The 25,138-nt window shown below is 57.6% G+C and overlaps 2 protein-coding genes across 7 annotated transcripts; one reads left to right on the top strand and one right to left on the bottom strand.

The window, feature by feature from the left end:
- The first annotated feature begins 998 nt into the window (after positions 1 to 998).
- ARPC1B (actin related protein 2/3 complex subunit 1B) lies at positions 999 to 19,340 on the top strand. Of its 5 annotated transcripts, XR_002891065.3 has the most exons (12): positions 999 to 1,105; positions 7,222 to 7,298; positions 8,058 to 8,162; positions 8,602 to 8,824; positions 9,575 to 9,682; positions 10,743 to 10,949; positions 11,034 to 11,109; positions 12,041 to 12,246; positions 13,029 to 13,119; positions 13,422 to 13,546; positions 16,203 to 16,397; positions 18,753 to 18,840. XR_002891065.3 is itself a non-coding variant. In XM_055082709.1 (10 exons), exons 2-10 carry the CDS (start codon positions 7,235 to 7,237, stop codon positions 19,077 to 19,079), a joined length of 1,407 nt encoding a protein of 468 aa, XP_054938684.1. In that variant the 5' UTR covers positions 999 to 1,105; positions 7,222 to 7,234; the 3' UTR covers positions 19,080 to 19,340. The 5 variants fall into 5 exon arrangements, 3 of the variants coding, with proteins under 3 accessions (XP_054938684.1, XP_023974478.1, XP_054938685.1); XR_003678385.2 differs by lacking the exon at positions 16,203 to 16,397 and having other exon boundaries at positions 18,753 to 18,839; XM_055082709.1 differs by lacking the exons at positions 13,422 to 13,546; positions 16,203 to 16,397 and having other exon boundaries at positions 18,753 to 19,340.
- Positions 14,851 to 25,138, bottom strand: PDAP1 (PDGFA associated protein 1). Of its 2 annotated transcripts, XM_007108742.3 has the most exons (7): positions 25,000 to 25,138; positions 21,386 to 21,477; positions 19,884 to 19,994; positions 17,812 to 17,933; positions 16,721 to 16,872; positions 16,462 to 16,530; positions 14,851 to 15,582 (listed from the first exon to the last, which is right to left on the bottom strand). In XM_007108742.3, exons 1-7 carry the CDS (start codon positions 25,010 to 25,012, stop codon positions 15,524 to 15,526), a joined length of 618 nt encoding a protein of 205 aa, XP_007108804.1. In that variant the 5' UTR covers positions 25,013 to 25,138; the 3' UTR covers positions 14,851 to 15,523. The 2 variants fall into 2 exon arrangements, with proteins under 2 accessions (XP_007108804.1, XP_007108806.1); XM_007108744.3 differs by lacking the exon at positions 16,462 to 16,530.

The raw sequence follows: 25,138 nt of genomic DNA, 5'->3' as shown, positions 1-25,138 counted from the left end.
AATCGAAGCTGAAGTTTCCCAAGCACCCTGTGTGCTGACCTCAAAGCGCTCCTCACCTTTCATTCTCCCGGCTGCCCGCAGGTGTGGAATTGTGTAATGGGAGCCAGGACTGGTGAGCACAGGATCCTGTTGAGGAGGGGGTCAGGGACAGAGTGACCTAAGGGACACACTCATGTCCTGCAGAATAAAGGGAAGAGGGCCAGGTCGGGACAGGGTGGGACAAGTGTTCCAGACAGAAAGAACAGCATGGGTCAAAGCGGGGAGACCTGACAGGGTGGGTGCCCGGCCCCGGGCCTCCTGAGACCCACGAAGACCCCACGCCCATCCGTGATGCTGCTTAGTGCCTGGCTGACCAGCTGAGCTGAATCCTAGCGGGAGGGACCACCTGGCCACATCTCCATTGATGAGGCAGAGGGCAGGGATGGAGACCGCCGGGCCTACCTGGCCCAAGACCCACATACAGGCGGCTGCGAGGCCGCTGGGTAACTTAAGGGTCGGAAGCGGTCTGCGGTGGAAAGAGGGGCAGGAAGTCGGCACTGAGAAGGAACTGGACCAGCCGGGGGTTGGCGGCCCCGTTTTGAAGCGAGGACCCCGGCAGCGGGCGGGCTGCCTCGGCTCCCCTGACTGCCCACACCCCGCACATTCGGCGCCCAGCGGGCATCCGCTCGCGAATGGAGGGCTGGTCCCCGCGCGGCCGGGGCCCGAGGCCGGGAGAGGCAGCTAAGCTGCTGGGTCACCGGCGCTCCCCCACGGCCGCTCGCGGGCGCGCGGGCCGTGCGCGCTGCAGGGCTAGGGTTCCCGCCCGGGCGGTGTCCCCCTCGCCGAGCCTCAGTCTCCCCGCCCGCCAGGGGGCGAGGGGCGCACGCCTTCAGTGCGCCCCGGGTCGGCTCGGCCCCAGCCCCGGGGGGTGGGCGGGACCAGGCCTCTCCAACCGCTAGCCGCCCGCCCGGGTCCCGCCCGGGTCCCGCCCGGGTCCCGCCCGGTCCCCGCGGGGCTGAGCCGGGAGGCCCCGCCCCCCGCCCACGAGGAAGTGGCAGAGCTGCGCGGGGCCCAGAGCCGGTTCGGCGCGTCGACTGCCCAGAGTCCGCGGCCGCGGCGCCCCGAGGTGAGGGGGCGCGGGAGCGGCCCGGAGGGGGGCGTGGGCGTGCGCAGCGCGGGGAGGGACCTCATGCAGGTGGGGAGGACGCAACGAGGGGCCGCCGGGAGATCGGGGATGAGAAAGGCCACGGGGTGCCCGCCTGGAGGTGAGGGGACACGCGGGGCACGGGCTGCGGGCGGGCGGGCGTCCCCCCTAGCCGCCCCCCTCCCCCCCGACTCTGCCCCGCCGCCGGTGTGCCCCGTTATTTCGGGCCGGAGGGCCCCACGCCCAGTCACTTCCCCTCCGTCCTCCAGCCTTCCGGGTTGCTCCAGCCAGGAAATGAGCTGGCGCCCCCGCCCGCCTCGCCTCGCCCCGCCCCTCCCTCCCTCCCTCCCTCCCTGCCGGCCACCGCCCCCTCCCTGAGCCCGCCTCCCGCCACCTGGGCCAGGTCCTAGGGGTCCGGTCCAGGGAGGGGCGGGCCGGGTCCGGAACGCTCCCTCCTGAGCTCCCGGGCGCTAGACCGGAGCGTTCCGAGCGGCGCCCCCCGTCGCCGGCGGCGTGCGGACCGCGGCTAGGGCCGGGACCTCGGGCGGTGACAGTGACACAGTAGTGACTCGTGAAGCCGCAGGAGCGAGCCTGGTGCGGACGCCGAGGCTCTCAGGTTATTCCGGGCTGTCCCCCGGCTCCTCCCGCCTGGCGGGCAGTGTTGCCCATTGGTTAAGAGCACCCCCGCCGGCGAGGTCTCCGGGACCAGAAACTGGTAAGAGCGCCAGCTTCTTCCATCACTGGCCACCGACCTTGCAAGCCACCTAACCTCTCTGGGCCTCAACTTTGCTTATCTGGAAAATGGGGAACTTTCAAGTTGTGAGGCTTAAATATGATCGTGAGTGTAAGGCACACACGGGCTAAACGTGCACTGTTATTGTCCTTGCTGTTATTTATAAGACCTGCCTACATTTATCAAAGTGTCCAGGTGAACCTAAACTCTGAGATTGGGGTCAGAATCCCAAACTGTGCCATTTAGGAGTGGGGTGACTGAGCAAAGTTTGGCTTTTGTCTGAGTCTGTTTCCTCCTGTACAAGATGAAGGTTAAAACAAACACTGGAAAACTTCTTGGGCTTGTTTTAGGGTGTAAAAGAGAGAATGTATGTCAAAGTCCTGGGTAAATGCTGGGCATTTAAAGATGCCAAGTCGGTCCAGTGGTTAGGACTCCGTGCTTCCACTGCAGGGGGCACGGGTTGGATCCCCTGTGGGAGAACTAAGATCCCCCAAGCCAAGTGGAAAAAAAAAAAAAAAAGCCAAGTAAGTTGATTAATTACAGAGTTAATTACATAAGTGTTTGTATATTATCCACATAGGTCTTATAAACAACATGTTTACATCACTATTTCTCTTTCCATATTTGTAGTCATCTGGATTTTTCTATCCTGTCACCATTATAAAGAGGGTTATTATGAACATGTTTGCTTTAAAAAAACATCGGCTATTTTTTTTAGCACCAGAATGAATTTATGCCACCAAAAATGTTAACAATTTTTAAGTTCCTGTTTGTGTTCTTCTCTTCTGTTTGTTCCCACCCAGTTGGTTGTATTGAGTGTTATCACATTGCCCTTCAGGAAGGCTGAACAAATTAGCAACAAATGAGAATTTCTCCACAGTCTTGCCAGCATTGAGTTTTATGTGTTTTGGGGTTTTGTTTGGTTTGGATTATTTTAGCTGATGCTTTATGGTGCCTTATGATTATTTTCATTTGTGTTTCTTGACTTGACTTTGCCTGGTTTGTAAGACCTCAAGAGCGGAGCTGGGGAGGAGGGATTGGCTGGTCTGTTGGGGTGATGAGGGCTGTTCCACATACAACAGGAAGTTGTAACAGCTCAGCACGTGTGCAAAATGGCTTGCTGGCAGCTCCCTGGAGTGGCTGAGCTGGGTGGGGACTTCCCTGAGTGCCTGCAGAGCAGAGATCCTTGCTCCAGGCAGCTCCTGCCTGGTTTAGCCTCCAATGCAGTCAAACCTCTGGATTCAGAGAAGGTTGGGCTGGTGGAGCTTCTCTGAAAGCAAGAAAAGAACCTACAGCTGGTGCCTCATCCAACCCCAGACTTTTCTGGATAGAGATGTGGGGGAAGCATTGGCGGAGGGCACCCAGTCAGTATGGAGAGAGTCAGAATTTGCACCCAGCGTGTAAGAAAGAGATGGGAGGCCTGAGACCCTTGGCTGGGCAGCTGGGGGCTTCGCCTGGCTTGCCTTGCTTTGGAAGGGAGCTGTTTTCTCCCCGAATCCTCAGAGAGGACCCTTTAGATTGACAATTTCCAAGCTTTTTGGATCATTGACGCTATCAGGAAAAAATCTTGAGCGCATACTCCTAAGTAAATATTTACAGATTGCGTACATGTACCAGTGAAATAATACGGCTGGTCTATAAGGAGTATGCCACAAGACGGATGTGATTCATTCATGCAACCACATTCAAGAAATATTTATTGAGCACCTACTATGTGCCAGGCACTCCAACTGGTCCTGGGGATTCATCTGTGAACAAAACAAATATACCTGTCCCCGTGCAGCTTATGTCCACACCCCGGTACATGGTCCTTGGCACCCCCTGCCTGGAGACCCAAAGCTCCTCCCAGCCCTGCGTGGTACCCCGTCCATTCATCCTGAGCACCTACTGTGTGCCAGACACGGGGGAAGAGCTACCTGGAGCACAGAGAGATCCCGGCTCCAGACTGGTGGGGGGCGGTTAGAGCCAGCTGGGGGAGTCTGTCGAGGTTTGGCCTGTGCTCCCCCAGCCTCACTCTTTTTGCAGGGTGATGGGGGCACAGAGCACTAGACGTGGACTCCCAGTCCCAACACCATCCCCAGGGCCCCCTCCTCTCTCTTTGTCCTTGACAATCAAATGGGTCCACAGTGCTGGCTCACAGGGTCACAGCGATGAGTGGGTGGGTTTCCCGGGGCCATGGCCTCAGCCTGCCTTTGTCTCCACCAGGAGACACCGCTGAGCTGTTGCATTATCCACACTCGGGCAGTGCCCGCCCCACCCTCCTCTCCCGCCCCTTGGTAGGGCAGAGGTTTCCCTGGGAATGATTAAGTCATAGTTCCTGTGGCGTGGTGGCCTGGTGTGAAGGCTGTTTTCCTGGATCTGACCACACGGAATGATCCCATGATCCCCAAGCCTGGAGTGGCTGGAGAAGCCACGCCCCTCCCTGGGCTGCCACTTCCGCATTTGTAACCTGTGGGGGTAGGGAGTCCTCGGGAGGCCCTGCTGCTTTCAACCGCTTTGCAGAAGTTATGAAAAAGTTATGAAAAGGGGAAAATACGTCTTCCTCTCTCCCACCCCTTCCACCCATACCCCATACCGCCTTTACAGTGTGGGTCAGTAGACTAGGGGGTATTTCTGTCTGAATTTATGCTAAAGTGCGATCGGCTTATAGGTGTGCTCTGAACCTGCCTGTCCCACTGTGCTGTGGCCGTCTTTATCAGCCCCTCCCTCTCCCCCTGAGAACCTTTGGGTCCCAGGAAGCAATGGGCAGGGTCCCCAAGCACTCTCAGTTGCGATATTGGCAAGTGTGGGGGCTGCGGTCCTCTGTAGAGCCAGTGTCTCCATCTTCACAGCCTGGAACTCTGAAAAGTCCCTAGACAGGCTGTTAGAACCCGGCCCACACGTCTGGACACTCTCACCAAGAGCCCGCAAGGGGCAGAGATGCCCGGCCAGACAGTGAGCCTGGGACAGTTGGAGCTGGGAAGTTGGGTTCTGCTCTGGCTGAGTCTAGGGTCCGGGGACCCCCTGGGCTTCTGCTGAGCCGCCTGGGGTGAAGGGGAGGGGGCGGTTGGCCTCCTGTGGAGTCAGGGGCCAAGAAGAACCTAGCTGGCGTTTGGAAGTGGGTTTCTGGCTTTAACCATCACCCCCCTGCCCCGCCCCCTGGCCCCATTTGTGACCTTGGGGAATGGGGGCAGGCAGATCAGCACAGCTTAGTGGACAGGCCTAGGTGCTCCTCCCACCCTGAGTCTTGGCATCTGCGGTGGAGACGTGGATGACCCCCGCCCACCCAGCCCAGATGCAGCGGAAGTGCCTGGGGGAACCCTGTCAGGCCTGCTGACCTGGGCTCCGAGGCCACTTCCGGGGCCTTTGCTTTACACAAAGAGGCCTTATAAGGAGACAGAGGCTGGGGAGGCGGCCGCTGTGGGAGCTGTGTGCTCGTGTGTGCATGCAAGGCTGACACGCGTGCGTGTGGGAGCAGTGTGTGCGTGCGTGCACGCGCGTGAGTGTGTGTGGCCTCAGCCTGGCTGTGCGTGTCCACCTTCTCTCTCAGCAAATGTTGCCCGGGGACCCACTCGGGGCCCTGCTCTAGGCCTGCGGGAACAGGCGTGGTGGTCCCTGCCCTCTCCGTGCACGTGTGCGCGGTGGTCTGTGCCGCTTTAAGAACTTTCCAGGACTTCCTGCTATAAATTAAATCGGGATTTGTGGTCGCTGAGCCCCGGAGTCCCCAGCAATATGATGGATGGCACTGCAGCCTGACCCTCGTGCCTGGGCCCCAACTCAGTGCTGCTCCTCCCAGAGGGGTCTTGGTCGAGACCCCCCCTGGGGGCAGAGAGAGACCCCAGGGTTCCGGGGAGGGGGAGGTCAGGGCTCAGATCCAGGCTGAGGAGCGGCCTTCCTGGGGCCCAGCCTCGGGCCACAAACCTGCCAGTCAGGTGGGGGAGGTGACCGAGGGCCTGGGAACACCCACGTCAGGGCCACGTGACTCGGGCAGGTGGCTTCCCCTCCAACCGCAGCTGTCATCCGGGGCTCAAGTTGAGAATACAGGAGGGCTTAGAGCTGGTGAGTGCAGCAGCGTTCAGGGAATGTGGTGTGGCTTTTTTTTTTTTTTTTACATTTAAAAAAATAACTTACTCTGCTGGACACTAATGGCAGTAAACAATTGTGTTCATCAAATATTTATCGAGTGCTTCCTATGTGCCACGCATTTCAGCGCCGGGATAGATAGAAATGTAAACAAGATGGTCAGAAATGTGTGTCTCCATCAAGCTCGTTACTTTCCAGCAGGGGGAGAAAGACAAAGGGGCAGGATGAATGAGCACAAGGTGACACGCGTTCAGTAAGATTATCCCCTGGAGAAAACTAGGGACTAGGGAGTGTGGAGGTGGGGTGGGTGGCAGCCTTGCTCAGAAGGTGGCCTTGGACACAGACTTGAATGGCAGCCACGAGGGTGGGAACTGTGCAGGCATCTGGGGGAAGAGCTTCGAAGGCTGAGGGAGCAGCCAGGGAGAAGACCTGAGGCTCGTGTGCCCCGGATCGGCCCCTGGTCCGGCCGGGAGGCCCACCCCTAAACAGGTGAAGCACGCCGGGTGCCAGCACATCCATTCTAGACAAAGCGCTGCTATTTCATGATCACCTACTATGTGCCAGGCGTGGTGTGTCGTCTTATTTCACCCTCTTAACCCCTTGGTGGGCGGGGGACAGGATTCCTGTTCCCATTTGGCAGATGTGGAAATTGAGGTTCAGAGAGGGCGAGTGATATGCTGGGATCACACAGCTGGTAGGCAGTGCTGCTGGGCTCTACCCATGACTCTGGGAAGCTGAGGTGGCGAGAGAATGGGTTTGAGGAAGTGATGCTCTCTTTGGGTCTTTCCAGTTGAGCAGGACTTTGCCGCATAGAACAGGGGTGGACATTTGGTGGTGTAGAGAGACTAGCACGCTGGTGTGAGATGTGGACAGAACTGGCCTCCGAGGCACATCAGGCTTGGCCTTCCCTGCAGAGGGAAGGAACAGCATGTGCGAAGGCCAGGAGGCCTGGCTCACTCCTTCTGGGGAGCGAGAGTTTCCACCCATGGGGAAACTGAGGCACAGATGATGAGTGATAGCCTGTCTGGGGCAGGGTCCCAGCACACCCCACTCATGGTAGTGGCTTCGCCCACACCCCCATTCCCCGCCTCCACTCCCCACCCCATCCTTTGTCTTTGTCCCCTGGAGCCTCGGACACATCCCATGAGAGCTGCTGTTTCACGAGGAGGGAAACTGAGGCCCCAGGACGGACGCAAAGTGCTAGGCCAGAGTCGGGAGGCCAGGGTGGCCCCTGCTGCCCTCCCGCGAGGCCAGCTGGGGCAGGGCGGGGCTGACCTGGCTTCCCTCTCTGTCTTGGGCACAGGAGCCGAGCAGCCATGGCCTATCACAGCTTCCTGGTGGAGCCCATCAGCTGCCACGCCTGGAACAAGGACCGCACCCGTGAGTGCCCCCCCTCCCTCCCCCATCGGATGACGCGGGAAGCTGTCCCCCTGCTTCACCCCCGATCCTGAGATCCTGAGTGTTAGGAGGGAAGGGACCCAAACAGGGCAGCCAGGCGAGCGGGCATTGAGGGTTGGAGGCGAGAGCACGGCCCTGCCTGCACCAGGCACTGCTCTGGGTGCCAGGACTTGGTGGGCACGACAGCGGGTCTGCCCTCGGCTCACAGCTACGGGAGGGTTTGGGGATGGGAAATGTAACCTGCAGTGACATGAGCTCTGAGGAAACATGAAGGGTGAGGGGAAAGCGATGGAGCCAAGGCACTAGTTTAGAAAAGGGGGCCAGGGAAGGGCTTTCAGGGGAGGTGACGTTTGCACGGAGACCCAAAGGAGGTGATGGAGCCAGCGTGCAAAGGCCAGGGTGGGTGTCACGGCCCCGAGGCCGCAGAGCCTGCTGTCATCAGGAGCAGCAAGGAGACGGTGGCTGGAGCAGGGGCAGAGCAGGGAGGGGGCAGGGAGAGCTCCCGGAGGTTTGCAAGACTGCCTTGGGGACATTGGGGCTGGGGGTGGGGCAGATGAGGGGTGGCCAGCCCCTGGGGAGGAGTCCCAAGGGGGGCCCAGCAGGACCTGAGGCAGAGGAGGAGAGTGCATTAGCAGAGGACAAAGTGTTGCTCAGGTGGCCTGAGAAGGTGGGGAGTCATGGGGGAAGGAGGGAGCCTGGGCACGCATGCCTCCGCCCCACGCCTGCCCGTCTCTCCTGCAGAGATCGCCATCTGCCCCAACAACCACGAGGTGCACATCTATGAGAAGAGCGGGAACAAGTGGGTCCAGGTGCACGAGCTCAAGGAGCACAACGGGCAGGTGACAGGTGGGTTGGGCTGGCTGGGGTCATCTTCCTGAAAGAAGGCGGGGGGCAGGGCAGGGCCGGGCCATCCACCTACTCACTATGTTAGGTAGGATAGTTTGGGTTGCAAGTAACAGAACCCTGATTCAAACTGGCTTAAGTTATAAAGGGATTACATTGATTGGTTTATGTTCCTGAAAAACTCAGAAGTTTAAGGGCTTCAGGAAAGGTGTGATCCAGCAGCTCAGCATTACCAAGGACCCATTTCTTTTCTGTCTCTTGGCTTGGCCTTCCAGCATGTTTGCTGATAGTTGGGAGAGCTGTAACACCCCCAGTGAACTCCAGTAGCACCCCCCGGAGCAGCTTTCATCCTGATTGTGGCCCCTAAGCCCCTCCTGTGCGTACACTGTAGAGCCACCTCTGCTTGGATGGCTTCAGCCTAGTGCCTCCTCCCACCCCACAGGCATCGACTGGGCCCCCGAGAGTAACCGCATTGTAACCTGCGGCACAGACCGCAATGCCTACGTGTGGACGCTGAAAGGCCGCACGTGGAAGCCCACGCTCGTCATCCTGCGCATCAACCGCGCCGCTCGCTGTGTGCGCTGGGCTCCCCGGGAGAACAAGTTCGCTGTGGGCAGTGGCTCCCGTGTCATCTCCATCTGCTATTTTGAGCAGGAAAACGACTGGTGGGTGCCTGGGCAGGGCCAGAGTGGGCTGGGAGGGACCTGGGGCTGCAGACCAACAGGTGGTGGGACAAGAGGGTCACAGACAGCACGGGACGGGGAGTCAGGACCCGTTCACATGACCCTGGGGAAGTGTGTCCTCTCTGGCCCTTGGAGGTGAGGCGAAGGGCTCTCTGCACAGCCCCCCGCCCTCCCACAGCCCCGTCTCAGTAATAAGGACCCAGGCGGCACCCGGGCCGCCTCTGCAGGCATCACGCTAAGGCCTGCACACGTATTGGCACTGACCCACCCCGTCCCATCAGCCCCCTGGACTGGGCGTCTGCTGCAGTCCCCACGTTACAGATGAGCAAAGGCCCTGAGGCAGATCACTCGCCCAAGGCTCCCGGCCCATCACACTCCAGGGCCCACTCACAAGCTCCCAGGCACGTCATGATCTCCTCCCCTGGGTCCCTGAGGGCAGAGGCCAGGCGGGAGGTCAGGCTGGAGTCTGAGAGACTCGAGTTCAAATCCCACCCTGACCAGTTAGCAGCCTCGTGACTTCTCCTCACTGAGCTGCCCCAGGGTTGTTGCAAGACCAGGGGTGGAGTCCCCACCCTGGGTGGGACCTGGCACGTTGCTGGCCTGGGCCCAGGCCCCTTCCTCCTGGGACCTCTGTGGTCTGCAGGGCCCAGTGGGAGCCTGGAGCCTCTGGGTTGGCAGGTGCCCACCTGTGTGTCCCTGTCTCCTCCCTACCTGTCTGCCTGCCGTGTCCAGGTGGGTTTGCAAGCACATCAAGAAGCCGATTCGCTCCACCATCCTCAGCCTGGACTGGCACCCCAACAATGTGCTCCTGGCCGCCGGCTCCTGCGACTTCAAGTGCCGGTGAGGGGGGGCCCTGCCATCAACACAGGGACAGGGATTGGAGGGTGGAGAGGAGCCCTGTCCTGGGAGCCCCACGACCCACCTTCCAGACCAGCTCTGCTGCCAGCAGGTGACCTGGGGGCATCAGTCGAGCTTCTGTGAGGTTTTGCTCTTTGAAGGATCATCCCTGGGTCCTCTCTCCAGCCTCTGGGGAGTCTTAGAAGGATGTGCCCCTTGCCACCGCTTAATGTCAGCAAGATTTCTTTTCTAGGCCCTCCTGTACTCATTAGAACCTCCCACTCCATGGGCTTCTTGGCTTCTATCTGAGGGAAAATGAGTGGGTGTATTTTTTCACAATAAGGTATAATGACTGATAGGCTGGGACAAACCCTGCCTCGTTATCCTAAGGCCTGGAACAAAGAGTCTCCACCTGCCATTGGCTGTCTGTCACTTCTGGGCCCATTACCACCCCCACCCCACCCCCAGTCTCCCAAAGCCTCCAGCTCCCAGCTCCAGGCAGATGGCCTGGGTTTCTGCGTCTGCCCTGGGAAAGGAGGCTACAGCAGGCACCAGAGGCCCCAGGCACAGAGAGGATGAGGTCCTGATGAGGCTCTTGTTGGCACCCTGACCTGTCAGATGACTCCGGGCTGGCCCTGGGATGGAGAGTGGAGCTGGTGGAGCTGGCAGGAAGGGGGGCAGGATTGGTTCACAGTGCAGAGCAGGAGGCGGGGCACATCCTAGGGGCTAGCCCTGGAGTGTGGTGGTCAGCGTGAGGGAGACAGGAGACGCCCTGGGAGCCACGTCAGCTGTGGATGGTCAGTCCTCAGATGAGGGCCCCGAGGGCCCTGGGAGTTCCCGGGTCCCTGAGCTGGGAGACCTCCTGACCCCACACCATTGCGCAGAGTGGGCACCGAGGCCCAGACTTGTCTGAGCGTGGAGATGCAGGTCACGAAAAGCCGGCTCCGGTACCCTTGAACTCAGCCGGGTGCTCTGGCCTCAAGCAGGCCAGTTTGGGAGAGGGAGTCCCTTGTCAGGCCCCTCCCAGACCCCCGGTCACCCCCTTTTTTGCCTCTCCTGGCAGGATCTTCTCAGCCTACATCAAGGAGGTGGAGGAGCGGCCAGCACCCACCCCATGGGGCTCCAAGATGCCCTTCGGGGAGCTGATGTTTGAATCCAGCAGTAGCTGCGGCTGGGTGCACGGTGTCTGCTTTTCAGCCAGCGGCAGCCGTGTGGCCTGGGTCAGCCATGACAGCACCGTGTGCCTGGCTGATGCCGACAAGAAGATGGCGTGAGTACAGGTCACCCGAATGGGGGGGCAACCCAGGCACCAAGCTCGAGGGGCCGGTGTGGCTGACGTCTCTCTCTCACTCAGCGTCGCGACTCTGGCCTCTGAAACGCTGCCGTTGCTGGCCCTGACCTTCATCACAGAAAACAGTCTGGTGGCAGCGGTAAGGGGGCGGGGGAGGAGGGGGAGCAGGGGCCGGTGACAGCAGGTCTCCCAGCGAGCCCCGAGATGCCCAGGCAGCCCTCTACTTGTCCCCCCTCCCTCCTTCCCTTCCTCCCATCCACCCACCCATCCATCCATATCTCTATTGGTCAGAATAGGCTGGGTTCTGCTGCGGTAACAATGACAAAATCCCCAACTGCAGTGGCCTAACACAGTAAAGGTTGGTTTCTTGCTCACTTTGACTGTCCAGCATGGGCGCTGTGAGGGGGGCTCTGCTCAGTGCAGATGGGAGCTTTGTCTCCCGTGGAGTGAGGAGGGGAAGTGGAGAACTGGGCCCTGGGTCCTAACCTTTCTGCTTACATTTTATTGGCCAATGAAAATGACAGGACCACACCTCCTCACTCAGAGAACGAGTGCTTGGAGTGCTTGTGGGGGGTGCAGTCCTGCGTGTGTCCAGAAGGGCACTACTCTCCCTCCCTCCTCCTGCCCACCTATCTGTCAAGGCTCTTTTCAGGCCTCAGGAAACCTAATGGGGTCCCAGAGGGGGATCGGGCCTGCTTTGCCTAGACAAACGTCCAGCTGTGGGGTCTCTCCCAGAGCAGGTGTAACAGTCTAGGCAGGACAAGGCCCCCTGGGCTCCCAGGGAAGTCCCAGACCAGCTTTTTCAACTGAACGCTGGCCCTGCTGGCTGAGGGGGCTGCTCCTAGGTGCTCAGCCCCGACATCCAGTCCCTGTTACCACACCTGGGGTCGCCGGCTGTGTCCCCGAGCTGGCATTGTCTTCCCTGTGCCACACCCAAGCTCTGCATCCAGCCTCTGGGACCCCCTGATTCACGGCCGGGCGCCCCTCGGCGTTGCACCTCCCCTTCGGCCTGGTTTCCCCGGGAGGAAAATGGGGGCGCTCCAATGGCACCCCGCCCCTCCCCGCTGCAGGGCCACGACTGCTTCCCGGTGCTGTTCACTTATGACAGCGCCGCGGGTACGCTGAGCTTCGGTGGGCGGCTGGACGTGCCCAAGCAAAGCTCGCAACGCGGCTTGACGGCCCGCGAGCGCTTCCAGAACCTCGACAAGAAGGCGAGCTCGGAGGGCAGCGCGGCGGCGAGCGGGGGCCTGGACTCGCTGCACAAGAACAGCGTCAGGTGAGGGCGGGGCCGAAGGGCGAGCTCCACGCCCACCCAGGCAGTGTCGAGGTGCGGGCCCACTTAGGAAGCGGGTCAGTCTCTTGAGGTTTTGCATCAGGTGGGGGCAGAGCAGTCAGCCTCGCTCTGCGTTTTCAGTTTTCAGGACGCGCTGTCGGGGGTGGCCGGGCAGTGACTGGCGGGCGGAGGGGCGGAACGAAGGGTCTCGCAGCAGCCTCCCTGAGGGACTAGAGTGGAACCAGAGCCAGAGACTCCCGGATCCTGCCAGCCACAGGCGTCCACCCCAGGACAAATCAGAGGGAGAAGTGTGGCGAGACTCTGACCTTGCCCCTTGGCTAGTTAAACCCTCCTGTGGCTGCCTGGCCCAATGTCTTCAGACTAAACTCCTCTGCCCGGCCTTCAAGGCTCTTCAGAACTAGCCCTGCATCCACTCAGTGCCATCTTTTGCTGCTTCTCCCCACCCTACCACGCTCCGTCACTGATTCCCCCAGCACGTGTGCCTTCACCCCGTGCCCAGGCCCTTGTGCGTCCTGTTCCACCTGCCCGGCTGCCCTGAGCTCCTTGCACAGGGACTACTGCTCGTCCCTAAAGCAGACTCAGGAGCCCCGTCCTGTCGTCCTCTGTGATCCTCCACAGCCCGGCCTCCTGGGCTGTCCCTGCTGGGCACACACACTCACACTCACTGGAGTGGGCTCCCCCAGAAGTTGGGGAGCTCCTGGAGGGCAGGGTGGGCCGGATCGCAGCACAGGCCGGGATCCGTAAAGCCCTCATCCTCTTTGCAGCCAGATCTCGGTGCTCAGCGGGGGAAAGGCCAGATGCTCGCAGTTCTGCACTACAGGCATGGACGGCGGCATGAGCATCTGGGACGTGAAGGTGGGGCCTGCCCTCCCCCACCGCCTCGCTTCCCCCCAGGCCGCCCAATTCTCCCTGGCAGCCACCTGGATGCCCCAGTCCTCCTCCTTCTTTCCTGCAGGAGAAGGGCACTTCAGTGGGGTGAGGGCTCCTTGGCATCTGGGCCTTGGCACCCTCTGCAGCACCCTCCTTTAGGGCTGGGATTCAAACCCGGGTCTGCCTGACCCCAAAGACCAGGTTCTCTGTCCCAGGCCAGGTCCCTGTGGGTGGGGTGTCTGCAGGACAGCTGAGAACCAGCCTGTCTTTTACTTGTCTCCTTCCAGAGCTTGGAGTCAGCCTTGAAGGATCTCAAGATCAAATGACCTGTGAGGAGTCTGTTGCCCTCACCCCAGCTGCTGAGGGAAGGGGGTCAGGGAGGCAAAGGATCGCTTTGCTGAATGTTTCTAGGGTACAGTTCGGGTCCCCACGGGCTGCTCCCTCAGGTGGGGAGGGGAGGGGAGGGGCGGGAGGCTTACCTACTGAAGGAACAATTGCCTTTTTCTTAAAGAAATGCTTTCATTTATTGTAAAAAATGTCCCCAAAGCACTCTGCTGGTCATGAACTGCTTCAAAATGTGGAGGTAATAAAAATGCAACTGTAGACGCACCGGCCTGTGTGTCTGGAAGGAGAGGTTAGTTGGGGCAGAGCACTGGTAGCTTATTTTTGTTTGCCAGCACAGCTGATCCTTAAACCCAAGAGGCTGCCCCCAAATGGTTCCTTCCCTGCTGCAGTCCAGCCTGGGAGCTGCCAGGATCAGGTGTCTTTTCTGTCACTCATTCAGCAGTCAGATTCCTAGACAAGTGGTTGCACATTGTGGGCTGGTTCTGGGCTTTAGTGGAAACTTATTATTTCTCTATTTGATGTTTGCGGTTGGTTTCTACTAACTGCTCATCATTTTTTAGGACGATTTTTTTCCTATTCCTATTTTACTCGGGTGTTTTTGTTTAATCACGTGCTTTTTAGTTACCTGTTTACATAATCATGGTTTTTCTTTTAGTCTAACTAGGTAATGAATTACATCAGTAGATCTAACTGTCCTCACATCTGCAGGACAAACGATACCTAAGGAAGCCTCCTCCCCCACTGTTCTAGGGCCTGTCCCTCAGGATAGTCTCCTCTGTGAGAGGAGACCCACTGATTCTTTTTTAAATCAGGAGATAAAAATTCTCAGTCCCCAGAGACAGTTCAGGCTACATGGCTCCCCTTAGTCTTTACCGAGTCCCGCCCTGCCTGGCGCCCATTCGCCTCTCAGGACCGCGCGGAGGGCACTGCTGTTTAGGAGGCGGCGCCCCTCCTGGAGGGGTGCATAAGCAGAACAGGCGCCCCCGTGCCTGTGCTAAGCCTCGGCTTCCCACTGCCATCCCACCACGAAGAGGTAATGCCTAGCAGTCAGGCTGGGTGTTGGGACGCTTGCTCCCAGCCCTGAAATCCTGAGGCTGTCACCACCAGGGGGCACCAGGAGGACAGGACGCTACGTGCTGTGCACAGGTCCCTGGCCCCTCTGGCCTAAGGTCCCTCCTTGGTTAAAGGAGGGGAGGGGGCTGGCTCCTGTATCCTGAAGTCTCTCCCAGCTCGGATGCCTGGGGTCCAGTCCCTGTACCCGGATTGGTGCCACCCGAACCCTGGGGTGGGCCTGCCTGAGAGTGACACCTTGTCCTGCTGGGTGAAAACAACCCAGGCATGGGGGCCCAGAGACAGATCACAGAACCAGAATTACGATAATGTCAAGTTTAATTTGCCAAATATACAAGTTGGACTTGTGGAGCATGTTTTGCCTGGGTGCTACACAGTAAACAGGTTTCTTGAAATGATCCATGGGCAGGGTTAAGAATGGGCCCAGGGCCTGGCCAGAGTCGGGGCTAGGGAGTAGGGTGGGAAGGTCAGGGGCAAAGCCTCAGTCAGAGGGGACTGGCCGGGGATGAGCCATGACTCTCAGAGACCCAGGGCCCTGGCTCCCAGGTGACAGCCCCCCTGATCAGGCGCCCAGGCAACACAGACAGGGGGCTGTCCATCACACACTTGTCAGCAGCTACTGGGGCTCAACTGCCCCCTGCCCCACAATCGACCAGACAAACGGAAGCTCTTCTTACCCCACCTCCCAGGCACCCCCCCCAACAAGGGTTCTGAATTCTAAAAACAGCCAAAACATTCAAATGGTTACATATGAAATGCTGTCCTGCATCTTTCTGTCTCAAAGATAGCAGCTGCCCCCTCCCCCCACCCACCATCCCCCCAAACGATTTCTGTGCCAAGATGAAGAGGAGCCGTGGGGGGCTCCTCGCCGCGAGGGGCTGCTGCAGTGGCGCTGGGGCACAGGGTGGGTGAGACGCGGCAGAGGTCCTGGCAGCACGGCCCAGTTCCCTGCTATCTCCTCCCACAGGCTGTGCTACTTATTCAGGGAGAGCGACTGCATTCGTTTTCCTGACAAAGCTGCATCATCTTTTGCTGAGGAGCAGGAAGGGAAGGAGTTACAAGACAAAACCACCCCTCCATATACACAACCCCGCACACCCCCGAATCATAATACAGCTGTAGGTCTGAAAGGCCTCAGACAACATTTCGTGCAACTGGTTCAGCTGGCAGATGAGGAAGAGACCCAAGGAGAAGGGCCCGGCCTGACCCCCTCCCCTGGAAGCCACCAGACCCACGTGTCCAGACATTCTCGTGGAGTGTGGGTAGCTGCCCCCTCCACAAAAGCCCACCAACACACAATCTACTGAGCAAATGGAAACTCTTCTTAGCCCACCCCCCAAGGCAGAGCCCTGTAACTCCAACCTCTCCCTGTGGGTTCAGAAGCCTGCAATCAGCAACATTCAAATAGTTACACATGAGGTCCTTTCCTGCTTGAGGTTTGTGAAACGAACTACTAGTGGGAAGCTGAGATTACTGGGTATCTCCAATGTGGTGACAATGCCCTGGGGCAGCTGGTTTCCCATCTCTAGGCCTAGAAGGCAGGACAGCAAGATCCCAACACACTCATGGCCCCCCACATATGGAGAGAGGAGTGCATGAGGCCAGAAGGTCATGAGTCAAATGCTCCTTTAAAGCAGACCGATTCCCCACAGCCAACCTGGCCTGGAAGAATCCCTACCAACTTTGGCCCCACTGGAAGGAAGGCAGGGGAAGAGGGACACCTGGGCCAGATTTCATCTGTGGCATCCAGCTGAAATAGGAAATGCTGAAGTATGAAGAGCTACCGCAAGCAGCTCTCCAGGCTACACAAGACACCAGAGACCTTAGGGAACCTTCTAGCCTCTAAGGTAGGTGCATCCTGAGGCCTCCCTCAGATGCTGTGGACAGTGCTCTGCTGAGATTCAAACTCACATCTGACTCCGCTGCTGCTGGACCCTCCTAGCATCCTGGGAGGTGGCGGGCAGGAACACCCACCTCCATCTGACAGTGAGAAAGGCAGGCAGACAGGCACGCGCGTGCACATACGCCCATACCGCCCTCCCCACACACACGGTAGGCCTCTACCGAACAGTCTGACCCCATACCACTTCACGACAAGGACACTGAAGTGCAGGGCTTGGTGGCCTGTCCAGAACCAGTCAGGCTGCCACACCAGTGGCTCAAGACTTACCTTTCCTCTCTTCTTCTTTCTTCCTGGCAGCCTCCTCCCGCTGTTTCCGGATGATCGCCAGCCGCGCAAGGTCGGCCTTGGCTTGCTCCGTCTTCCCCGCTAAATGCATTTTCATGTAACGCTCTTTTGCTTTCTGCTTCTCGATTTCTTCTCTGTTTGGGTAAAATGGTGTCACAGGGGCCATCTTCCCCACCTTATCAGCTGAGCTGGATGTGGGAGCCAGAATAAAGCCCAAGCACTCAGGCCTGGGCCCTAGCTCCGTGTGCCCCCTCCTTGATGGACACTCAGCAAACAAGCCAGCAGTGGCTGTCACTCTGCAACCTCAGAGGGGGTTTCACTGGTGAGAAAGAAGCTGCTGGAGGGGGAGACTCTTCAGCAGCCTCCAATCACACCCCAAGCTTGTGGGCCTCCCCCACGGGGTTTTCAGAGACCCCCCAACCCCAGCTGTCACGGGGTCAGCACAGCAAGGTGGATTTAAATCGAGCAACCCAGTCAGGAGAGAAATCAGGGTGGCTTTTCCTAGTAGCTTTCAACCTCCTATAAGGCCCTTGATGTCACCTGGTGGGCATGAAAAGTCAGGGAACAACTTGTTAAAGACCAGCTGTGTGCAGGGCACTGTAGCACTCGGTGTGATCCTTGCACAGCCTGTGAGGGAGCTCTCTGCAGCTCCATTTTCACCTGGGACTCAGGACTGGGGCAGCTGGTGGATCTCCCTGCACAGTGCTGGACGGCACAGGCCCCCAATCCCTATGGCCACAACATCAGGGATGGATGCAGGCCAAGAAGGGTCAGATCAGGCTGGATAAGGGAGGTATCCCTGGAGTGGGGTGCTCTGGAGGAAGCGGCTATAGCATAATTTCTGTTTTTCCTGCTATGCTTCCACTGGGGGAAAAAATTCTGTTTTTTGCTTTGTTTTTCGGGGGGAGAAGCTTCTATAGGGCCTTTGGGAGAATGGGATGACAGAGAAATAAATACCGGAGCCGGAGTGCCCACCCAGACACTGGGGACCTCAAGAGCCCAGGGAGCAAGGGCAGAAGAGCTGGGGGCCTCAGCCCCTGGCCCAAGTCACAAGGCTCAGAAGCAGAGGTTACCTTTCTCTCCTTGAAAGTTCCTTGGGCCCGTCCAGGTCCAGCTGTGTGACCTTTTTGGTTGTCTGTGCCACCCGGTTGGGGTTCTCAATGTCGATGAGCCCTTCTACACCTTTGCGCTTTTGCTAAGATAGGACAAGAAGCCGGCTGTCGGAGAAGTTTGGCCTGCAGAGCCCCTGAAGGCCACTCCCCATCTCCACAGCCCTCCTGGACTAGGACAAACTCCTGCTCCACCCTCAGGCCACGTGACTCCTGGCCCATCCTCACGGTGGGAACAGTGCTCAGGGGTGTCTTCACCAGCTGGGGAGGTGCAGGGAGAGCGAGTGCGGGTGACCAGAGCCCATCCTGTGCCCAGTCCCGGCCACCAGGGATCGTTATCCTAGTTTCACAGGTGGCAGAGGCCAACTCACAAGCTCTCAGCACAGAGAGTTACTCCCTCACTTCGAGCTCAGCCTCTGAAAGCAGTTTTCCATGGAACGCCATGCCTGACTGCAACAAGCCATGCTGGATCCCCACAGCAAGGCAGGCCAATCCCTAGCCATCCGAGTGACGGCGGGGAAATGGGACTTGGGAACGAGTCACACAGTCTACAGGTTTGGGGAGGCGGCACAAGAACCTGGAGCTCGCACCTCCCACCTGCCCTGGGGAAGTTCAGAAAGAAGTGAGAGCACAAGTGCTAGACCTAACAGGTTCAACCAAAGTTTCAGGCCCTGTCAACCCAGCTTTTCTCTTTTAAGAGACCAGGGGGACAGCTTCTAAACGCCAGTTAATCTGAGCACTGCACAGAGCTCCAGGCACCTCTGCCCAATCGGTTACACGTATACACCTCCACCCGGATACCTGACATCACAAATTTAACTTGTCTGAAACAGAACTGGAGACTCAGCCCTCACCCACGCCGTTCCTCCCAATCCTAAGCACAACCTTGTTTCTCTTTCCCTCAGCAAACCCCCATGAGTCTACCTCTAAGACATGGCTTGAATCTGCCCACTCCTCTCCACTGCCATTGCCAGCAGCCTAACGCAGCCACAATTTCTCATCTGGATACCTGCTGCTGTCTCCTGGCTTCCACCCTCAACACCCTACAACTCACTTGGCAGAGGAGCCAAAACAATCTTTTAAAAGCAAATCTGAGGGCTTCCCTGGTGGTGCAGTGGTTAAGCATCGCCTGCCAATGCAGGGGACAGGGGTTCGAGTCCTGGTCTGGGAAGATCCGACATGCTGCGGAGCAACTAAGCCCGTGCGCCACAACTACTGAGCCTGTGCTCTAGAGCCCGTGAGCCACAACTACTGAGCCCGCGTGCTACAACTACTGAGCCTGTGCGCCTAGAGCCCGTGCTCCACAACAAGAGAAGCCACCGCAATGAAAAGCCCGCGCACCGCAACGAAGAGTAGCCCCCGCTCGCCGCAACTAGGGAAAGCCCGCGCGCAGCAACGAAGAGTAGCCCCCGCTCGCCGCAACTAGAGAAAGCCTGCGCGGAGCAACGAAGACCCAACACGGCAATCAATCAATCAATCAAAAAAATCAATAAAAAAAAGAAAAAAGCAAATCTGGTCATCTCTGTCTCCTACTTCAAGGCCTCTGCCAGCTGCCCACTACCTACCACAATGAAACTAAAACCCTTCAACAGCCACACAGGAGCTGCCCTGCCCAACTTTTCCTCCCTCATTCCTGACCACTCCACTTCGTACCCACCAAGTCACAGCCCCACTAGCCTCTCTGTTCCTTGAACTTGCCCAGGTTGTTCCCGCCCCAGGGCCTTTGCCCTTGCTAACCTGGCTGCCTCGACTACTCTGAACAACAGTTTTCACACAGCTGGCTCCACCTTGTTTTTCAGATCTCAGTTTAAAAGTCACCTCCTCAGCACACACTACTCCAAATACCCTCGATCACGGTCTGTCTTATTCATAATACTTCTGGCTGCTTGAAATCATACTGTTCATTCATTCCTTACCGTCTGTACCTCCCTATTGCAATGTAAACCCTTAGAGCAAGGACTCTGCATGCACTACCGGGACGGGTGACGCTGGCTGAACGGATGAGTCTAGGCCCCAGGCCCGCTCAGACTCGGTACCTGGTAATCATCTTCTTCATCCTCGCTCTCATCTGAGTCTAGGGATTTTTTCTCCTTTTTGGGGTCACCTGCAGCCCCATCTCCACCTTCTTCTCCTTGTTCCTCTTCTTCCTGTTTCAGAAATGGACAACGTGAGGTATCAAAAATGCAAAACAAACCCCCAAGACTGTGATGCAGCCGCCACCACCCCCAGACTGTGGACCTTGAGAAATTAGGCCCCCAGAAGGCTGGACCAAGTATGATCAGAGTCCTACTCTGCCATGCTGGCCCCCAGTGGGGGACCTGCGTCAGAGGCAGCCTATCCACTAGGCTCCACAGCCTGGAAGCCAATTCCAGTCCAACCACCACCTCGTACAGCCACAGAAGGCCCTGCCCCTCTTCTCAGCCCAGGTACCTCAGACAACAGGGTGAGCAGCTCGCCCTCTAGGGCCCAAAGGACGTGGCTGTGGGGCTGGAGAGCACAGTCCTGCTCAGCTTCCCTCCCGCTCTCCCTGCTGCCACGTGGAGCTGCCAAACTCCTCGCTGTCCTGGGCAAGCCCCCCTGCTTTCCACTCTCAGTCAGTGGCGGGCCAGCCACTCCAACCTGCCCACACAGAGGCCCGGCTGTGCCAGCTTCCCATGACAACACCCTGGCAGGCCACTTCCCTCTACCTTTCTCGCCTCCCAGCCAAAAACATCCCTTACAAAAACCATACGACCTTTGCCCCTTAGCACCTGCCCACACACTCTCCAAGGTCCTGGTCAGCCTCCGGTTCCTCCACCAGGCCCTCCCCACCACCCCACGCCACCCCAGGCCCCTGTGATGTGGCCCTCCCCTTCTCCCTGACACTTCACAGCCGTGCCCCTCATCCAGCCTGACTCTGCTCCCTTTGGCCCTTAGCCAGGTGAGGATCTAATGGTGTGGTAGGGACATGGACACCAACGATGGAAACACGTTCTGTTTCCTGACAGTGGGCTGGAAAAAGGACTGGGGGAACAGAACAGAGGGATCGCCTAAGCTTAGACTGGAGGGGGCAGGGCGGGAGCATCGGTGAGAGTCACGGAGGAGGGGGTGCTGAGCAAGGTCGGAAGGAGCGAATGGCACTCTGCCTGCTGGGGGTGTGGGAAGGCGGGGCATCATGTCACAGCAGGGCAGGCAGCAGTCCTGCATGGCTGGAGCACACAAGTAGGGGTGCTGAGAGCCCGAGCTGCAGACGGGCAGAGCCGGGCGAGGGGGAGAGGAACAGGAGCAGGAACACAGGACCACGAACAGAGACCCACCAAGGCGCCCGCTGCTGAGTGGACAAAGTTCTAACTGATCCAATCAGAGGACGGCTCTCCTCCTGACTCTCAGTGGTTGCTCTGGGACTCCCATCTGCTACCTGCTGCCTGTCCCCTCCAATCGAACCTCAGGTGTTAGCTTCTTCTTGAGAATGGCCGGTCCTTGCCTGGCCTCTCCAGGTGCCAAAAGCGCAGGGTGCCCCCCTGGGCTACTGGAGTGGCCCGGACAGGCACGTACTCACCCTGGCCTTCTGCTTTTCAGCCTGGAGCTGTGCGTCGATCTCCTCGGGGCTTGTGTACTGCCTTGCCCGGCCTTTGTGGCCTCCTTTTCTCCCTGCACAAGGGTTGGCAGTTTAGGAAGGTGGGAGGGAAGCAGCTTCCTTGATTGCCCTGGGCCCCAGGCTGTGTCCTGCTTGAGGTGCTCTCAGCAGAGGCTGCAGACCTCAGGTACCCCTCACCAAGCACCACCCAAACCTGTACCCTCATGTGTTCAAAGGGGCAAAAAAGGGAAACACACAATCACCTGATGCAGTACCAAACCATGTACTGGATGCAGGCTCCCACAAATAAGACCTGAGGGGAGAATCTGGGGGAGGGTGCACCACATGGAGTGACTGGCTAAATCCCCTGGTCCCTTTATCCAAACACAGCGGACTCAGATGCAGTCATGAAGAACATGAAACACTCGCCCCTGCTGTCACAACAGTGCTCTTTACTTGCAATGTTCTGTCATAGCTATGGGCTCATTTCATCCCGATTAAACGTATGGCACACGATCACGGCTGGTCCCACTTTATAGACAAAGGAGACTTGAGACTCCTTTGGGGAAGAGGAGTGGGGAAGAGCACAAATGTTGGGGTCCGTCCTTGAGTTCAAATCTCAGCTCTACCACGTAATAGCTCTGTGACTTTGGGCAGGTCCTTAACCTCTCAGAGTCTCAACTTCTTCGTCTGTGTCCCTACCACACGGGGTTGTTGTGAAGATGGATTTGTTAACATATGTAAAGATGTTGGCACAGTGCCCGGCACTGGACAAACACTACAAAAATGTTTGCTATGACTGGTACTCTTCTAATATGGTACCTGGTGCGGAAAAAAAAACAAAGCCACTGGTCACATTGGTGATTTACTACAGGTGTCAGGGAATATAATAAGATACTTCACGTTCACCTAAGTGGTATGTATGGTAGAAAGAGAAAACTTAAAACCTAGAAGGGAAAACTTTCTTGTGCTTGGACTAAGAAACACAGCTGGCAAACAAAGTTATTTAAAGTTGAAAATAAAACTGACCACCTTCTAAGAGTAAAAAATGTGACTAGCAATTAAAGTTCATCACAGAGAATCAGTTTTACAGTCTGACCCTCTTGAGCCAAGACACTAGACTGACCCCTGCTAAAGCCATCAGCCAGTTTTACAGAAGGGCGGCACCCCCTCAGTTGGTCCTGGAGAACGCTGGGGTGGCTGTGGCCTGGATCCATTTCCACCTCTCCTGGAAGCTGCAGCCCACCTGGTTTCTTGTGACTCTCTCACTGAGAGCAGAGAATCTGTAATTAGGCAGCCAGAGCTGCTCTGGACTCCAGAGACAGTAGCAGAGATACCTGGCCTCCCCTGATTTCCTAAACAGCAGTTACAGAGCCATAATTGGGCTGCTGCAGACCACACTACCCATTTTTAATGCCTACCCAGGGTTCCCAGGGGTGTCTCAGTCTATGCTCACCAAAGTCCTACTGTGAGAGATCAAGTTTGCCATCCAAAAAGCCAACATCTTTTCTTGCCCTCTTAATACTCTTTAAGTAACAAAAACAATTCAAAATTGACTACTATAGGTTCTCATCCCCCACGCTTGGCTATGCGATAATGATCTTAGCTTGGTCTACAGTAACTCTTATCAGAAGCTTTCCATGCCTCTAAAAATGCTTCACAGGGGGCTTCCCTGGTGGCGCAGTGGTTAAGAATCCGCCTGCCAATGCAGGGCACACGGGTTCGAGCCCTGGTCCAGGAAGATCCCACATTCTGCAGAGCAACTAAGCCCGTGCACCACAACTACTGAGCCTGCGCGCTACAACTACTGAAGCCCGCGTGCCTAGAGCCCGTGCTCCGCAACAAGAGAAGCCGCCACAATGAGAAGCCCGCGCACTGCAACGAAGAGTAGCCCCCGCTCGCTGCGACTAGAGAAAGCCCGCGCACAGCAACAAAGACCCAACAAAGCCAAAAAAAAAAAAAAAAAAAAAAAAGCTTCACAGATTTCATAACAGAAACAAGAGTTGGTCCTTGGCTCTTGGAGAATTTTATACTATTACTTACATCTTCATGTTCTCTCTCTTTCAAAAATATTTATTTATTTACTTGGCCGCGCCAGGTCTTTAGTTTCGGCATGTGGGATCTAGTTCCCTGACCAGGGATCGAACCGGACCCCTGCATTGGGAGAGCAGAGTCTCAGCCACTGGACCACCAGGGAAGTCCCTTCATGTTCTCTTTTACTTTTCAAGCAAATTAACACAAGCAAGAAATGTAAACCTTATCTGCCCATAAAGCTTTCACAAGCCAAAAAGCCAAGTCGTTTAAACAACAATCCATATTTAGGATTTTCTAATTGTAACCGCCAACCTTGGCTCAAAGCATCTATTAAGTAGGACTCTTAGAACCAGAATTCTGGAGCTAGAAGGTACCCTTAGTACCCCTCCTTTTGCAGAACAGGAGACTGGGGAACACAGAAGAGACAAGTCTTTTCCTACCACAGAATAAACCAGTAGAGAGCTAAGTTTAAAGAGATTCAGCTCTGTAAACCCCAATATCTCTGGTAGTAGAGAGTCAGGAAGTCATTTAGGTTTGTAAAACCTCCAAGCAGATCTTCCTGTGGGCTGACGCATCTTAACCAACATGACACACGCGCAACCAATACCAACTGAACATCTGTTCTGCGCCAGGAGCCAGCCAGGCACGGCGAGTGCTCTAGTTTTACGACCCCGACCCAACTCTCCGAGCTAAGGGTTATTTCCAGATGGGGAAAACAGGCTGGAAGAAGTTAAAGAACTTGTTCAAGGCCATAAGGTTAGACAGTGACACAGCTGGGCTTCGGGTCGAGCACTATTGACCTTAAGGGGGAAGCGGATGGAAGACGGTCTACAACGTACTGGGAAGCCATGGATCCTTTACGCTCCTGGCCAAGGAACTGGCAAAGTCTAACGACTAACAGTAGTTATTTATTACTGGGCACTTAGCGACTATCCAGCACCGCGATGCGCTCTTCACGTGGGTTACCTAGTTAAAACCTCGCGTCAGTATTGTGAGGCAGGTACAATCACAACCCCACCTGCAAGTGAGAAAACTAAAGACTCGGGGAGGTTAAGCGACTGGCTCAAAGGCACACATCAAGCCGCTTGAATAGGAAAGTCAAAGCTAGGTCGGCCAGGCTTAAGAGCATCAAGTTAGGTCGCAAGAGGCAGGCCTGGCTCGCCCAGAACCCAGGAAGACCCACGTTTTACGCGCGAGGCAGGCGGGTCCGGCACTGGCGCGCGATGCGGTGACTCAGTCCCCGGCGAGCCTGAAAGTGGGAGGAAACTTCAGACCCCCCACCCCCAGGCCGGGAGAAGGGCGCCCTAGATCGGCCTTTCGGGTCGCCGAGGACCCAGAGCCTCCGAATCTCCTCAGACCCCCGAGGCAGTGGCTCGAGGCCACTACGCTCTTCAGTTTCCCCAGCGGGACAATTGGGCTTCGAGGCCCAGGCCTGGCCCTCAGCCCGAGCGGACGTCCTCCCTCTGCACCGCTCTCCGAGGCGCCCGCGGGCTGAGTGGACAACGGGAGCCGGACTCGGGCTGCTCCTCGAGGCCCGCGGGCCACGCGCGCCCGCCGCTCACCTCCTTTAGGCATCGCGGCTCCGGCGGCGGCTGCGGCGGCGGCGCCTCGAACTGACACCGGAACCGGAACTACTTCGGGCTCGACTTCTTCCGCCCGGCCCGTTGCCCCCCGGCCCCGTCCCCACTCAGCCCGCCGACG

This window comes from Physeter macrocephalus, unplaced genomic scaffold, assembly GCF_002837175.3.
Source record: "Physeter macrocephalus isolate SW-GA unplaced genomic scaffold, ASM283717v5 random_231, whole genome shotgun sequence".
In the NCBI taxonomy this organism is placed as follows: Eukaryota; Metazoa; Chordata; class Mammalia; order Artiodactyla; family Physeteridae; genus Physeter; species Physeter macrocephalus.
The sequence above is the reverse complement of the archived record's forward strand: the minus strand, read 5'-3'. Positions and strand labels throughout refer to the sequence as shown.